At 38.9% G+C, this 16140-nt stretch overlaps 1 protein-coding gene across 3 annotated transcripts in view; it reads left to right on the top strand.

Moving 5' to 3' along the window:
- LOC148018437 (alpha-galactosidase-like) overlaps positions 1–9386 on the top strand; it is a 14860-nt gene extending 5474 nt beyond the window's left edge. The window contains exons 9-15 of one of the 3 annotated variants that reach the window (XM_087662132.1): positions 1–72; positions 6853–6917; positions 7742–7824; positions 7938–8028; positions 8206–8255; positions 8626–8766; positions 8981–9386. The exon at positions 1–72 is cut by the window's left edge and continues 12 nt beyond it. In XM_087662132.1, the coding sequence (XP_087518258.1) occupies positions 1–72; positions 6853–6917; positions 7742–7824; positions 7938–8028; positions 8206–8255; positions 8626–8766; positions 8981–9070 (592 nt within the window). In that variant the 3' untranslated portion in view covers positions 9071–9386. The remainder of the gene's footprint in view (positions 73–6852; positions 6918–7741; positions 7825–7937; positions 8029–8205; positions 8256–8625; positions 8767–8980) is intronic. The other 2 variants (XM_087662133.1, XM_087662134.1) reach the window with 2 other exon arrangements.
- The last annotated feature ends 6754 nt before the right edge of the window (positions 9387–16140 follow it).

Here is a 16140-nt window from a genome sequence, read left to right as displayed (position 1 = left end):
TCCTGCTACATGGGCATTTAAGGTGGGCAATAGCTGGAGAACTACTGGAGATATTCAAGATAATTGGTCAAGGTTTGAAAATATAGTTGTATAAAGTTTGACTTACATTATGATTACAAAGCTTGTGCAAGGCTTCTTTTGAGAATCTACATGCACATTTGACAGTTGTTTATAGACACAAGTACATGTTGGTCTGCTTGTTGGTGTGCTTGCTACAACCATGCACATGCATTCATGTGTACATGCATTCATACATCCACATGTGATTTGCACATATGTTATACACAAGTATTGTTGAGATATTGAGCTCCACTCGTGATACGCCAGGGTGACCATTGTGTATTTATGTCACCGACTTGTCAGTTTGCAGACGCGGTTGGTACACCGCCCATGAATAATAGCTACATGATAGCTATCCTTATCTACTCTAGTTCGTGGCTCAGTTAGTATGCCACCTTAGTTAGTTGAGTTTGGTTTGAGACCCATATATAGGGTTCTTCTATTTCTTTGTACTTGAGTTCTTTTGGCTTACACAACTAAGAAGAGGAAAACTGTTTTCAGCCTCCACCCTTGTGTGTCTTCCCCCATTGTGCAAGTAAGAAAGCTTCAAGCGAGACTCCTTCCTTCTCTCCCACAATCTTGACATGGTATCAGAGCCTTGTTCGTGGTAAGGAGCTCAAGAAAGCAAGCCAAGCTCGCGGTGTTCTGGTAAGAGGAGCAGTGTTGCTTTCATTTTCTGTTTTGGGAGCAGATCTCTGCAGGTAGCACAGCCGGAAAGTGCAGGAGTGCATTGTCTTAGGTTGAGACGCCCTTCGCGGTGAAGCAAGAGGGCAGTATATGCTGCGGGATAGGGCTTTAGCCCTTGGCGACCTTGTTTTTTTGATTTGAGGCAATTTCGGGGCCTGTTTTGGAGGCGGAAGTTTTCTACACGCACTCAAGAAAAGGCCCAGTTTTATGCTATGCAGCCACTGTTCTACAGGTCGGTGAATAGTTACTGTAAAAATTGCATTGTATGCTTGTGTGCAGAGACATTGGGAGTTACAGAATCATCCCTGTTGCCTGTTGATGCAAAATCGTCACTAGGAAGTGACTGTGTGGTCAAATACCACTTTCGCCAATTTTGCAGATTTTCCCTTGTGAGGGTGAAGCTGTGGTTTTTGCAGTGACAGAATTTTTTGCAGTCTTCTGTAATGGCATCTGATTCTCTTTCACAGATCGTCACTGAAAAGCTTGACAAGAACAACTTCCAAGCATGGAAGTTTAGAATGACGAATTTCCTTATGGGAAAAGGATATTGGGAATTTGTTGCAGGAAATGAAGAAGAACCAGTTCTTCCTGATGTTCCCAATCAACAGCAAATGCAGGCATTTAAAGCATGGCATGAGAGAGCCAGGAAAGTTATGTATTGGCTGTCTATCAGCATTTCAGACTCTATGATTGTGCATATTCAGGATGTAAGTACGCCAAAGGAGGCATGGGATACTTTGTCAAAAATGTATAGCACAAATACGCAAGCCAGGAAAATGCAGCTCAAGCAAGAGTTGCACAATGTGCAAAGAGAAAATATGAGCATCAACGACTACCACATGAAGGTGAAGAAGATTGTAGATGTACTTGCTTTCATTGGGTCACCAGTGGAAGATGATGATTTAGTTTCTGTGACCTTGAATGGTCTAGGAAAGGATTATGCACAGTTTCGGACATCCATTTCAGTTCGTGAAAGATTTCCTGATTTTGAGGAGCTGATTGCTCTTCTAATTTCTGAGGAGCAAAGAAATGGTGGTGCATCTTCTTCAGGAGGAACTTCAAAAGAAGCTGTCTTCTACTCAAATGCTGGAAGAGGTAGAGGCAGAGGTAGAGGAGGCCGATATGGAGGCCGTGGTAGAAATCAGAATATGCAGCAAACTCAAGAAAACCAGTCCTATGGAGGAGGACATGGTAACTCTAGAGGCAGGGAGAGCCAAAGAGGTCATGGTGGATGGCAAAGAGGCCAAAATGCAAACAGTAATGTTGAATGCTACTATTGTGGTAAAATGGGTCATATGGCTAAAGACTGCTATAAAAAGCAGAATGACATCATGAATGGAAAACTGCAACAAGGAAATTATGCATCCTCTAGTAGACAGGGTGATGACAGAAATGAGCATCTGTTTATGGTGCAGCACATGAACAATTCTGTGACAAGTGCAGAAGAAAGCAACAATGTATGGTATGTTGACTCAGGTGCATCAAACCATATGACAGGTCATGCAGAATGGATGGAGGATGCAAGGAAAATGGAAAAACCAGGATTTGTGGAGACTGGTGATGATACTGCACATCCTATTGTGCAGATTGGAAAAATTCCTTTGTCTATGCAGGATGGGAAAAAGGAATACCTGTTCGATGTATTTCATGTCCCGAATATCACCAAGAATCTGGTTTCTGTTGGTCAAATGGTTGAGCAGGGCTTGCAGGTCAGATTTAATCCTCATGGATGCTTTGTTGAGGATATGAAAATAAAGGTCGCTTGATAGCAAAAGGAAAGAAGAAGGGCAGAATGTTTACATTGGATGCAGACATGTCTGAATTGAGTGCAGCAATGTTTGCACATGGGACTGGTGTAGTTGCAGATATTGATATCTGGCATAAACGCATTGGTCATGTTAATGTACAGCGACTTAAATCAATGCAGGCCCAAAATATTGTTGCAGGTTTGCCGAAATTCAAGGTTGTAGAAATGCATAAGGTATGTGAAGCCTGTCAGTTTTGAAAACATGCAAGGAAACCATTTCCTAGACATGTTCAAGAGAGTAAGAAGCCATTGGAATTAATCCACTCTGATGTGTGGACAACTAAAGCTGCATCTCTTGGAGGTTGTCATTATTTTGTCAGTTTTATTGATGACTATAGCAGCAAAGTTTGGGAAAAGAAACAGGCTTGCAGATAAAATGCCTAAGGTCAAATGGAGGGGGAGAGTACCTCTCAAATGAGTTTGCAAGGTTTCTGCAGGAGCATGGCATAAAGCAGCAATATTCATGCAGTCATACCCCACAACAAAATGGAATTGCAGAAAGAAAAAACAGGCATATTGGAGAGGTATCTCGTGCCATGCTCAATGAAAAAGACTTGCCAGATTTTTATTGGGCTGAAGCAGTTGCTACAGCAGTCTACATAATGAACAGGACTCCCACTGCAGCAATACATGGAATGACTCCAGAGGAGAGGTATACTGGTAGGAAACCAGATATTTCTCATTTGAAAATTTTTGGTTGCATTGCCTATGTACATATGCCAGATGAGTTGAGATCCAAGTTGGATCCAAAAGCTGAGAAGTGCATCTTTATTGGTTACTCTCTGCAACAAAAAGGGTATAGATGCTATAACCCTTCTACTCGTAAGTTTACAGTGAGCAGAGATGTTGTTTTTGATGAGATGAGTAGCTGGTATAAACCAGTAAATGTGATTGATGATGTAGATGCACAAAATGGTAATGCTGCACAAAATTTACAGCAGCAGTCACAAAATATTAGTGGACCTGGAGCGTCCTCTAGCAGTGGTTCACATTCTTCGCCATGGACAGGCAGATTGAATCAGGAGAATCTTCTCAAAGGAATGCAGATAGTGGTATGCAAGTATCACGAAAAGGAAAAGAGAAGGTTGATCAGCCCATGTTTGATGTGAATGCAGGTCACTCTTATGTGGATGGTGAATCCAGTGGCTCAGAACAGAGCATTGATGATGAGTTGGGTATTCCTTCTATTGTTACACCTGGAGTAAGAAAGACCAGGGGTGTTTTGAGAGCACCTGGGAGTGAACCTACTTTGCGCAGGTCTACGAGAGCTAGGTATCCTGTGGATAGGCTGAAATATGATGGATTTACAGCCATTCACTATGCATATATGGTTAAAGTGATACAGGAACCAGAACCCACTTCTTTTGAGGAAGCCATGGGAAAAGAAAAATGGGAGAAAGCCATGGATGAAGAAATGGATGCCTTGGAAGCAAATGCTACATGGGAATTGGTACCTTTGCCTAAAGGTAAAAATGCAATTGGCTGTAAGTGGGTTTATAAGGTGAAGCACAATGCAGATGGTTCTGTGAATAGATACAAGGCAAGATTAGTAGTCAAGGGGTATGCACAAACATATGGCATTGACTATGAAGAAACATTCGGTCCGGTTGCAAGGATGGCAACCGTAAGAGCAGTCATTGCTATGGCTGCATCAAAGGAATGGTCTTTACATCAGATGGATGTAAAGAATGCCTTCTTGCATGGTGATTTGCAAGAAGAGGTCTATATGGAGCAGCCACCAGGTTATGTGCATGCTGTTCATCCTGAGTTTGTTTGCAGGTTGAAGAAAGCCTTGTATGGCTTGAAGCAAGCACCTAGAGCATGGTCTGACAAGATAGGACAGTATCTTGTCACTATTGGCTTTCAGATTTCCAAGGCAGATTTCTCACTTTATGTGAGAAGAACAGAGAAAGGTATTATGCTACTTGTCATTTATGTTGATAATTTGATTATGACAGGTGACAGTGATGAAGATATCCTTCATGTGAAAATGCTATTGAAGCAGAAGTTTGAGATGAAGGATTTGGGAGAGCTGCGTTATTTCTTGGGCATTGAGGTGATTAGATCACCAAGTGGGATACAGCTCTTGCAGAGGCAGTATGGATTGGACATGCTGTCCAAATATGGGATGACAGGCTGTAAGCCTATTTCAGTTCCTTTGGAGCAGAATGTGAAGCTGAGCACAGATGCAGGTGAGCTTCTAGAAGACCCTACTATGTGCAGACGCATAGTAGGAAGTTTGATTTATATGACTATTACCAGGCCAGATTTGAGCTATGCTGTTGGATTGGTAAGTCAGTTTATGCAGGCTCCAAGGAAACCACATTTGGATGCGGCTAGACGCATACTCAGGTATGTGAAGTCCACATTGCAGTATGGACTATTTTATGAGACTGGGGTTCAGATACAGTTGCATGGATACACTGATGCTGATTGGGCTGGTAGTATTTCTGATAGACGATCTACCAGTGGATATGTGTTCTCTTTTGGGAGTGCTGCAGTCACTTGGAGCAGCAAGAAATAGCCTACAGTTGCCTTGTCGAGCACAGAGGCTGAGTACAGGGGTGCAGCAATGGCTGCATGTGAGGTAGCTTGGTTGCATAAGCTACTTTATGATATGCATCAGTCTACAGATGGACCAGTTGTCATTTATTGTGACAATATGAGTAGTATACACTTGGCAAATAACCAAGTCTATCATGCTAGAACAAAGCACATTGAGGTGCATTATCACTATGTGCGAGAGAGGGTTTTACTAGGTCTTATTGATCTAGTTTATGTCAGCATAGAGGATCAGGTAGCTGACATATTCACGAAGGCATTGGGCGCAGAGAAGCTGCGCAAGTTCAGAGACCTGCTTGGAGTGCAGGAATTGGGATTGAGCTCGAGGGGGAGTGTTGAGATATCGAGCTCCACTCGTGATACGCCAGGGTGACCGTTGTGTATTTATGTCACCGACTTGTCAGTTGCAGACGTGGTTGGTACACCGCCCATGAATAATAGCTACATGATAGCTATCCTTATCTACTCTAGTTCGTGGCTCAGTTAGTATGCCACCTTAGTTAGTTGAGTTTGGTTTGAGACCCATATATAGGGTTCTTCTATTTCTTTGTACTTGAGTTCTTTTGGCTTACACAACTAAGAAGAGGAAAACTGTTTTCAGCCTCCACCCTTGTGTGTCTTCCCCCATTGTGCAAGCAAGAAAGCTTCAAGCGAGACTCCTTCCTTCTCTCCCACAATCTTGACAAGTATAACAAAATGAAGGCATGTCTATATATAACTTGCACACACATGCATCCTTGCATAGGTGCATACATATCCACTTATATGTAGCAGTGCATGCATGTGAATTCCTGCACTTGCATCCACATTTGTATGTAGGTATCTAACAACATCGATGCACATACACACATAGATTATAAACATGCATATACAAACAATTATATCCTTATATCTACATACATCCATATGCATACATGCACATGCACATGCATGTATGCATACACATGCATGCACACACACTGAGTCAAATGTATGCATTATAAATAGATCTACATATGCATACTTTGCATAGATGAAAGGATCCATACAATTGAATCCATACATAGTTCACATGCAAAATAGACAACATGCATTAACGCATGTAACTTATGATTCATGCATGCACCTAGCTATGCATACATACATACATATGCACTCGTACATGATATTTGCGAATGTAGAATGCAAACATAAACACATGTATGCATGCACTCGTACATGATATTGAGGATACAAACACAAAAACATGCATGCACATGTGTGCACACGTGTACGAACACACGCACACACACACACACACACACACACACACACACACACACACACACACACACACACACACACACACACACACACACACACACACACACACACACACACACACACACACACACACACACAAAACATAAAAATCTCACCATCGAAACCTTGAGCACCCATTTATTGTCTTTGATCTTATTTGTGGCTGATAAGTAGTTTGCATGTTTTTTCAAAAAATTTGAATGTTGTTCATCATCTTTGAACCTCTCAATTCTATATTTTATCATTTCAAGGATGAGAATAATTGCAACATTGCCATTTTTGCTAGCCTACTTGTTCAAACATGGATAACTTATAGTTAGCAAAGTATTTTCATAGTCCAACTTGTTGTTTATGTGGACTTTGCTAATCCAAAATAATGTCCATGTGTGTGTGTATTTTCCAGCTCATTACTGATTGATGTTTTGCTTTTTGCAATTTAAACCCACACATCATAGCATGGCTTCTCGAGCTGATGAGAACAATGTATGGGCTCATTATGCAGGCCCTGGTGGATGGAATGGTACTACCTAGCCTTAACTAGAAACTTTTACTTCATTAAAATTAGCAACTCCATGGTTGTAATGAAATACTTTTAGATGTTATCATGTTTTTTAAGACAACTGATCAAGGACAATCAATTGTGTTGGATAAACCACCCTGTAGTTTAACATCTCTAATGCCACACATTCACACATGCAAGCAAGCACATCCACTTTCAACACACACAAACATAAATTCAATGCACACTTTGAATGGAGGCATTCTTTTCTTCAAAGGCATAGAGAGGAGTCGAAATCCTCCTGAAAAACTAACTATTGTAGATTGTAAGTCAAATGGAAAAATGTAAGATGAAACCAATAACATCTCTTTGAGATTACTTGATTATACAACCCATGTATGGATGGACCATATGGGCTTAGCCTAAATGTTTTCATAGAAACACAATATATTTAAGGATTTCGGATGTAAACGTTGAGATAGACACATGTGCATGCTTTGTGAAGTGTGCACATGTGTCACACACACACACACACACACACACACACACACACACACACACACTCTCTCTCTCTCTCTCTCTCTCTCTCTCTCTCTCTCTCTCTCTCTCTCTCTCTCTCTCTCTCTCTCTCTCTCTCTCTCTCTCTTTGTGCCTTTGTATATCACATTGCTAGACACGTCAAATGTAATGATAGATTGTCATGTTATGAGTTATTCTTAAATTACTTATCCAAAAATCACAATTAAATTAGCAAAGATATAATGAAATTTTCCATCAACCAAAAATAGCAGTTGGAAAGAACTTCTTTGGTGATGCACATTATAATCCTCTATTCAACATGCCAGATCCAGATATGTTGGAAGTTGGAAATGGAGGCATGTCAATGGAGGAATATCGAGCACACTTTAGTATATGGTCAATAATGAAGGTTAAAGAAGCTTATTCTTTTCATGAGAGGAAATTTATGTTTCTTCATAAAATCTTTAAGAATAAACCAATACCTAATATCTTTGGTGCTTGGTGAATGTTAATAATATATAGGCTCCTATTCTCATTGGTTGCGATATTTCCAACATGGATAGGGTTTCATATGATATCCTTGGCAATATAGATGTTATTTCTGTGAACCAAGGTACCTTTTTATCGAAATAGTATTATTTGAGTGCACAACATATGCAAACAAACATACTTGCTAACTTTGAAAATATAACATTTTTTAATGATAATATAATTTAGGATGTTTTCATATTCCCATAAGAAAAAAATATTAAGATAATGAATAATGAATACTTTTTTCAAATGATTACAGATGCATTAGGAAAGCAAGGAAAGAAAGTGAGTCAAAATGGATATCTTGAGGTAATTTGGATGTATATTTGGATTCAATCTTCAAATTTCATTTTTCTACATGTCAATGGGTCGTTCAATAACAATGAGGCTATAAAGTCATGTTGGCTAATTCAACTAGAGAGTGAAGGAGTAAGCGAGTGAGTGCACAGATGCATGTGTGTACATGTGCACACATGTTTTGTGTGTGTGCTCACTCATGCATGCGTGTTTGTACATGTGCATGTGTGTTTTGTGTGCCCACATGTGTGTGTGTGTGTGTGTGGTATATGTGCATTCACGCTTGCATGTGTATATGCACTAGCACATGAAGGAAGGATCATAATGGGCAAGTTGCGTAGCTTACCTCACCTATCCTTGATTAAGATATCACTTTGTATAGGTTTGGGCTGGACCATTATCAAACAATCGAGTAGCTATTGTGCTATGGAATCGTGGAAACACAATCTCCACTATAACAGCATATTGGAAAGATATTGGCTTGTTACCTTCAACCAAGGCAAGAGTTCGTGATCTATGGAAGGTAATCTCACTTAAATCATTTAGAAACCAAAGATCAAGTAAAGTTACAATTGTGTTTTCCACTCATGATACAACATTCTAACATTGTATACACGATAATAATAAAGATTTTTTTGTGTATTTAACTCTATTTATGGTTATAAATTAATAGGATTAATAACATCATTACTTATCAAATGTTGAAAGAAGTTATTGGATGTGTTTTTTGCATGTAGCATCAACGATTACCATCCTTATTTCAAGGTAGCTTGAGTGCACAAGTTGGATCCCATGATGTAGCAATGTTTATTTTGGCGCCCTTATGACTACAACTCGGTGGAGAGCTTGGCCATTGCATACCATTTTCTTTTCTTAACCATTACCAATGACAACTACAAAACCATTTAATGGAGAGATTAAGCAAAACTATTTGTTTTATGAATAGCCCATACAATGCTCTTAAGTAATAGAAAAACAAAAGGATAAGACTTGATGCAAGCAAAAGCAACATTGAGTTTTGTAACATTGTCACACCCATGATTGAAACCTCAAGCCACCTCATCACGTATATGCAATACAAAGAGAAGATAAACAAATATGTAGCACTAAGTGCAATATTTATCCTTTTATTATTATGTCTAACTTAGTGCTTGCTTTTGTTAGCATTCTCCTATAGGAATGATTAGTGGTTGGTGCAATAAAAAATAATTTTAATCACACATTTTTCATTTTTACATCCAATTAATTAGAGTGAATTGGAGTGGCTATATTGGATGGATGGAGGAGATTCTTACGTGTACAACATAACATGACCTTTTTTTAGAAACTATATTTTTTCAAGTATAATGATTTAATACATATTTTTGTGTTGTGTTATTTTTCTTATTTTTTCCCTCGCACTATTGCAAGTGTGCCAAAATGTATTTTCACTTTTGCAAGCTTGGAAGAACTCTCTCTCTCTCTCTCTCTCTCTCTCTCTCTCTCTCTCTCTCTCTCTCTCTCTCTCTCTCTCTACTAAGGTGTTGTCTTAGTAAATCTTTTGTTTTTCCTTTCATTGTGGTATTGCTTGTGTATGTAATAGGTCAATGCTTAATATTTGTTGTTGAAGTCATTTGAATTTTGTGGATCTGCACCACTTTTGGCTCTACTTGCTCAATCATCATTGGAGCTCTCATATTTTACTAACAACTTCTGGTTTGAATTGGTTTTTATGAAGCTAATAGCTATGTTGATGCTTCTAGATGTATCTCATCAAACATACTCGAGTTGTTTTACACAAAGCAAATGTATCTCAAGCTAGTGCTTTTGCTTTTATCTCCAAACATGTATACACTCATGCTTCATCCCACACTACCTTTACTACTCCATCACACATTGCCAATGATCTTGTCGGGTAAGACACTTGTTATTTTTTAAATGGTATGAACAACAATCAAGGTCTTAGCTATGTCAAGGTTAAAGGCTTGCTTGAACCTCACATGCTTTTGCTTCTACTACCTATTGGTTGTTCTCTTTAGGGATGTAAAATAGCTAGATCTCACAGCAAACCAAATAACATGGAAATTCATGAAGTACACCATACTTGCAAAGAAATACAAGAAATACACCATGTTTGCAAGGAAGGTGTAGGTAGGTAGGCATGAAATAAAATTGCCATGGAAGGCTGATAATCATAGATGAATGCTGCAACATGAATACTCACCTCATGTCAAGGTGGGACATGGTATGCACCCCATATCTTGGTGGCTAAGAGCATGCACCCTCTTAGTTTGTGGGAGGAAGGAACCTCAAAGCATGTATTACTTGAAAATGGAAAATGATCCTCACATGTTACATCTCCACCCTTTTATACTTAACCCTAGCCTACTCTAGACTAAGGTGACTTATGCTTTATTACAAGCCATCCCGACCTAAAAGAGCTTTGTCCTCAAAGTTGAATGGGGAACAAATTACAAAGATGACTTGAATAATTTGGAATAATGCTTTAATAAAGCTCCATGTTGATGAAGATCAAAGAAGTTGAGGAAGAAGGACCATATAGATGGAATAGACTACTCTAAATTGTCGAAAACATGCTACAGTACAAAATTGGCCATATTTGGAACTAGAAGTGGCTGATTACCATGCGCGAGATATAGAAATGTAGAGGACAACAAGTATTATCTAGCCATGCCTTCAAAATTGAATTTTGATGCCGATGAGACAATTTACTTTCTCATAGAAATTGAATACAACAAGCTGTCCACTGTCCTGTAACTGCAATAGTCCCACTATTTTAAGGGAATCATGAAGCCTTAGAGAGGATGATTGAATATGTTGAGAAATCAGTATTGCAAGTGTTATTTACAACCCACCAACAATGGAAATTCACTGAAGTCCCATATCCCTCCAGGGTCAAATGGATATCCATCAAAATAGTCATCACAACCATAAGTTCCTTTTGCAGAAAAATAGATCCCATCATTACCTCTTGGGTCAAATGGAAACAGGGAAGCATCTCCATGATCCCTCAGATCAAATGGAAAGATAAGGTCATCAATTGAGAACATGGCATTTGAAAACATAGATTGGTATATGGATTCATGAAGCTCCTTTACATGTCCCTCTTCAACTATTGCATTCACTTGGTCTTTAGCATGATATAGGTTAGAAAGCTGATAGGCATCATGATCTAATTCAAAGGATTTGTAAGACTCTCTATCTTGATCTTTACAATCCACTTCCTCTTTGCCCTTTTCAGCTTCCTCTCCAATATCCGAAAACTCCATAACCAACAACGCTTTAGTATTCCTTTTGTTGCATATATCTTTGTGATTAGAAGATATTGGTTCAACACATCTAAAACATTAGCCTTGTGCGCATAGTCCTTTAATATCATCACTGGTTAAGATCTTTCCTTGAAGAACATCATGCTAGCCACTATGGATGTCATATTTCTCATGATAAAATGGTTTTCCATAGTCATGACGACAATCATTTCTACTAACATAATGATGATGTCCAGGAAACAATTGATCATCATCATAATATTGACTATGGGATGGCTGATCATCATAGAGGTATTGATCAACATGCTACCGATGTTCACTAGCATAATGTTGTTCATATCCAAGATCGTGATCATATACATGTTGCTGCCCATTCATGTATGACTGCCCATTTGAATGCATATCAAAAGAGTTGAAAACATTCTCAAATCCTTCTAGTCTTCCCACATGATTCCCATTCATCGAAGTGTGTCCAAAACGATTGCAAGGGTGTTCTCGCTTTTGGAGCTGACTATAAACATAATGATCGACATGTTGTTGCTGTCCAAAAATATTATGACTATCACTTGCATGTTGCAACTGAATGGAGTTCTCATCACTGTCATACGCATGTTGTTGGTCATACCAATGCTCTGTACTCATGATATCTTGCATATTCTTCATAATCTTTAGTGCAGTCCAAACAATGGTATCGATCACCTACAATAGGATACATCCCACAGTCCAAACAATGGTATCGATCACCTACAATAGGATTCATCGAAGTGTGTCCAAAACGATTGCAAGGGTGTTCTCGCTTTTGGAGCTGACCATAAACATAATGATTGACATGTTATTGCTGTCCAAAAATTTTATGACTATCACTTGCATGCTACAACTGAATGGAGTTCTCATCACTGTCATATGCATGTTGTTGGTCATACCAATGCTATGTACTCATGATATCTTGCATATTCTTCATAATCTTTAGTGCAGTCCAAACAATGGTATCGATCACCCACAATAGGATACATCCCACAGTCATCGCAACCACATCCAACATGAAGAACTTTTGACTGACCATTCATGAGATCCTCCAATGTGCAATGAGATAACCGTCCATGGGAAGGATGTTGGATAAGGTGTTGCTCAGGATGTTGAGGTTGGGGATGGGGTTAAGGCTGGGGCTTAGGCTGATGGGACTGCATATTGGATTGTTGAACAACATGTTCCTGCATAGGAAATGGAAGAGGAGTTTGTAAATATGGCTGTGGTGTTGCACTTGGCATTGGCTCTATTGAAAAGCTTGCTGCTGTTGAATCCACATTGTTTCATATTGTTCATATTGTTATTGATATTTTTCATACTGTTGATAGTACTCTTGATACTGTTGTTGATACCACTGATTAGCTGTAGGAACACTTTGCTGTTGTATAATAGAATCTTGGACCACCAACTCCTGTGTCAGCAATCCTGACTCTTTTTTTGGTTCAGCAAATCACATTGTTAATGGCTGATCAAAATCCCACATAATGTAAGAACCATTTAGAGCATTTATTGCAAATACAGATCAAGGCATGCTGCACTCTCCAGAGTTTGCACTTGTTGCATAGACCATATTCTCCAACAAAATCTTTAGTTCAGCATCAAACTGAAATGTGCTGGAATTGAGAGCAAGACCTCTATAGAGAAGAACAAGAAATAGGAACAAAAAGAGGAAGGACCATCCATCCCATCATTAGCTTGCCCTGCCCTGATGCTTGCATCTTCTGACCTTGATAACCCCCATTGCTGGTGCCTATACTGTCCAAAAACTACCACTTAAGCTAATTTTCTGATAGTAGCCTCAATGTGTTAGAGCACCAGGGGCAACTTGAAAGAACAGAGGTTCCTGCTTCTCCAACTAAGCTGGCTAGCAACCTTAGCTCAAATTAGACCTTGTATCCATGTTTTCCCAAGTTAGAGGTTCTAGTTCTAGTTCCAAAGGATTCAACAACATAGATCACATGCCTCTTAGCATTGTAGGAGCCACAAATGGCATGGAGCAACAGTCTAGATTATAATGGTGAGGTGAAGTTCCATGAGTGTGTATAGAACGTTTATGTAAAATGCTAGGAATTAGTAACTAACCATGGATGAGAGCCAACAAGCAGTGAAACTAGTATCAATAATGTAGGAGTCATCTTCTAGTGTGTAATATTCAATGATTCAATCCAAGGTTCTAGACTTGAATTTCTTCTATTGAAGCCTGTAAGGCAAAAGTTTACCTGTTTGCTTTTGAGAGCTCTCAAGGTGACCTATGCAAAGCAATACGTCTTTCCATGGATGTCTGATGTTGTTGTCACAGATTTAGTGAGCATTTATAAAGGAACAATAGAGTTTGTTGCTACAAAGGAATACATGGTTTGCCTTTGTTCTTTTTTCCTTATTGATGTATCCATGAATGCAATAACACAAGAGCTACAATAGCTGCTTGCAATGCTATGCAAAGAGTGCTTGGAGATATTCCTGATAGTCCTCATACAAATATTGGCATCACTACTTTTGATAATACTGTACACTTCTACAAATTTCACCAAGCTTTGCAACAACCAACATCGATGTTGGTCATGCCTAATGTTCAAGATGTTTATACACCATTAAAGACATGGCTTGCTGTATTAGTTATTGAGTATCGTCAGCACTTAGGAGAGTTCCTTGAAAATATTCCAATGATGTTTCAAGGAACTTCAATCCTTGATTCAGCTGTTGGTGCTACTATCAAGGCGGTGTTTTTAGTAGTCAAACCCTATCCAAGACATATGACAAGATATCTTGTACTCAAGTCCATTTGCAACATGAACATTGCTCATAGCCTTTCACACACTGTTCTCAACCTTTGCAAGGCTCTGACATTACTTGTAATGTCCTTTTTTTGTATTTCCTCTTGAATTTTGTCACTGCTACTCAAGAATGGTGCAGCTTGCATCAAGAATGGTGTAGGCTATAAGCGCTTGTTGGACTTCTTCTTCATCCACATGTCTTCCTCCAAAATCACATTGTTCCAATTGTGATAACTTGTATTATCAAAGTGCAACCTCAAGAAATTTCCATTTCATATCCAAAATAAGAGCATAGCACATATTGTATTGAAGAATCAAGCCCTCATCTTTGCTGTTGTTTACTAGGAATGAAGCCAATCTTCACACATTTGGAGAGCTTGTATGTATCATCCAACATCCTTATGCCAAATTCCAAATTGATTCCACTCAGCATCTATGCTATTTTTGACCACTGTTCTTCATTAACATAAAGCTTAGCAAGACAAGAAAAGTGTTGGCAGGAACCAATAAGAATGCCAAAGTATTTCTTATTCCAAGTACAACAATTACTTCCGCAAATCCTATTGTCCCCATGGCGCATGCATCTCAAGTTGATGCTCTTCACGAGCAAGTGACAGAGCTCAAGCTCTCTGTTGAAAGCTTGGAGCATGTGCCAGTGGTCATGGCTATTCAATGTAATTCTGTATGCAGTTGATGATGGTCCAGCTATCATGGATGAAGCTCAGGCATTCATATCTTAGGACGCCGCTACTGCTCCTTCAATGTTGGCCGAGATGAGATCCAATCAACATTCCAGATTTCCCCCCCTTTCTTTTCAGAAGAAACTCCAAAAGATATTGTGCATCTGATCAACAAAGTCTAGGGACACCAGTGCGACCACAGTAGGCTAGAATCCAGAAGCTTCTGATTGAGAATCAAAGGTTGGCTGTGCAAAGATGGAAGGTGAACTTTGTGCTCTTGAACCCCTCCAAATTGATTTGCAAAGGCACAATATGAGACGACTCAGAAGCTCTTTGGTAGTCGCCAAGAGCTTGCAGCTCAATTACAATAGTTAAATCAAGAAATATTGAGGGTGCGCATAGATACTAAACATATTTCGACACTGAAAGCTGAGGTTGATGGTTTGCGGCAAGAAATTCAATGTGTAGGGACCGCTTTACACAAGGAACTTTAGACACTAAACTAGATGGTAAATAGCCTTATAACTAGTAAATACACATTTTTTTCTAGTTAGTAACTAGGGTTTTTAAAATTGGAACTAGGTTTTTAATTTTACTAGATAGATGTGAAGCTATAGCTAGTAAAATAAGTGTCTATATGGTAAAGCAAGGCAAATATCTATATATCACCTAATGTAGCCATGTTTATTGGATAAAATTATGAAGTTATGGATCATAGGATAATGTGCATGCATAGTAAATCAAAACAAATTTGTATAGAATATCTAACATAGTCATGCTTATATAGTCATGTTAAGTAATATACATCACAATTGATAGGCCTAACCATCAACCATGTAGTCAATCTCAAATAAGACAATGTCAATACACACTTGTAATGGATATGTTTGTATGCATCCAAAATGTACATTTGGTATAAGATACATTTGTGCATTTTGATAACTTTTAATTCTTACTCACATAGCACAAATAGTTTACACATCCACAAATAAAACATCATTTTTAACAATATAAATATTTCCTTGTCACATTAAAACAAAGAAAAATCTCATTCAATTCAACTCAATGCCATGGCTCTAAATCTTGAAATTCCCCTCAAATCCCCCGTGAAGTGTGGGATGTACCTAGCATCCATACAAGCACAACT

Source organism: Lygodium microphyllum, chromosome 21 (genome assembly GCF_053477565.2).
Source record: "Lygodium microphyllum isolate KBCC chromosome 21, Lygodium_microphyllum_v1.1.10, whole genome shotgun sequence".
Taxonomy (NCBI): Eukaryota; Viridiplantae; Streptophyta; class Polypodiopsida; order Schizaeales; family Lygodiaceae; genus Lygodium; species Lygodium microphyllum.
The sequence above is the reverse complement of the archived record's forward strand: the minus strand, read 5'-3'. Positions and strand labels throughout refer to the sequence as shown.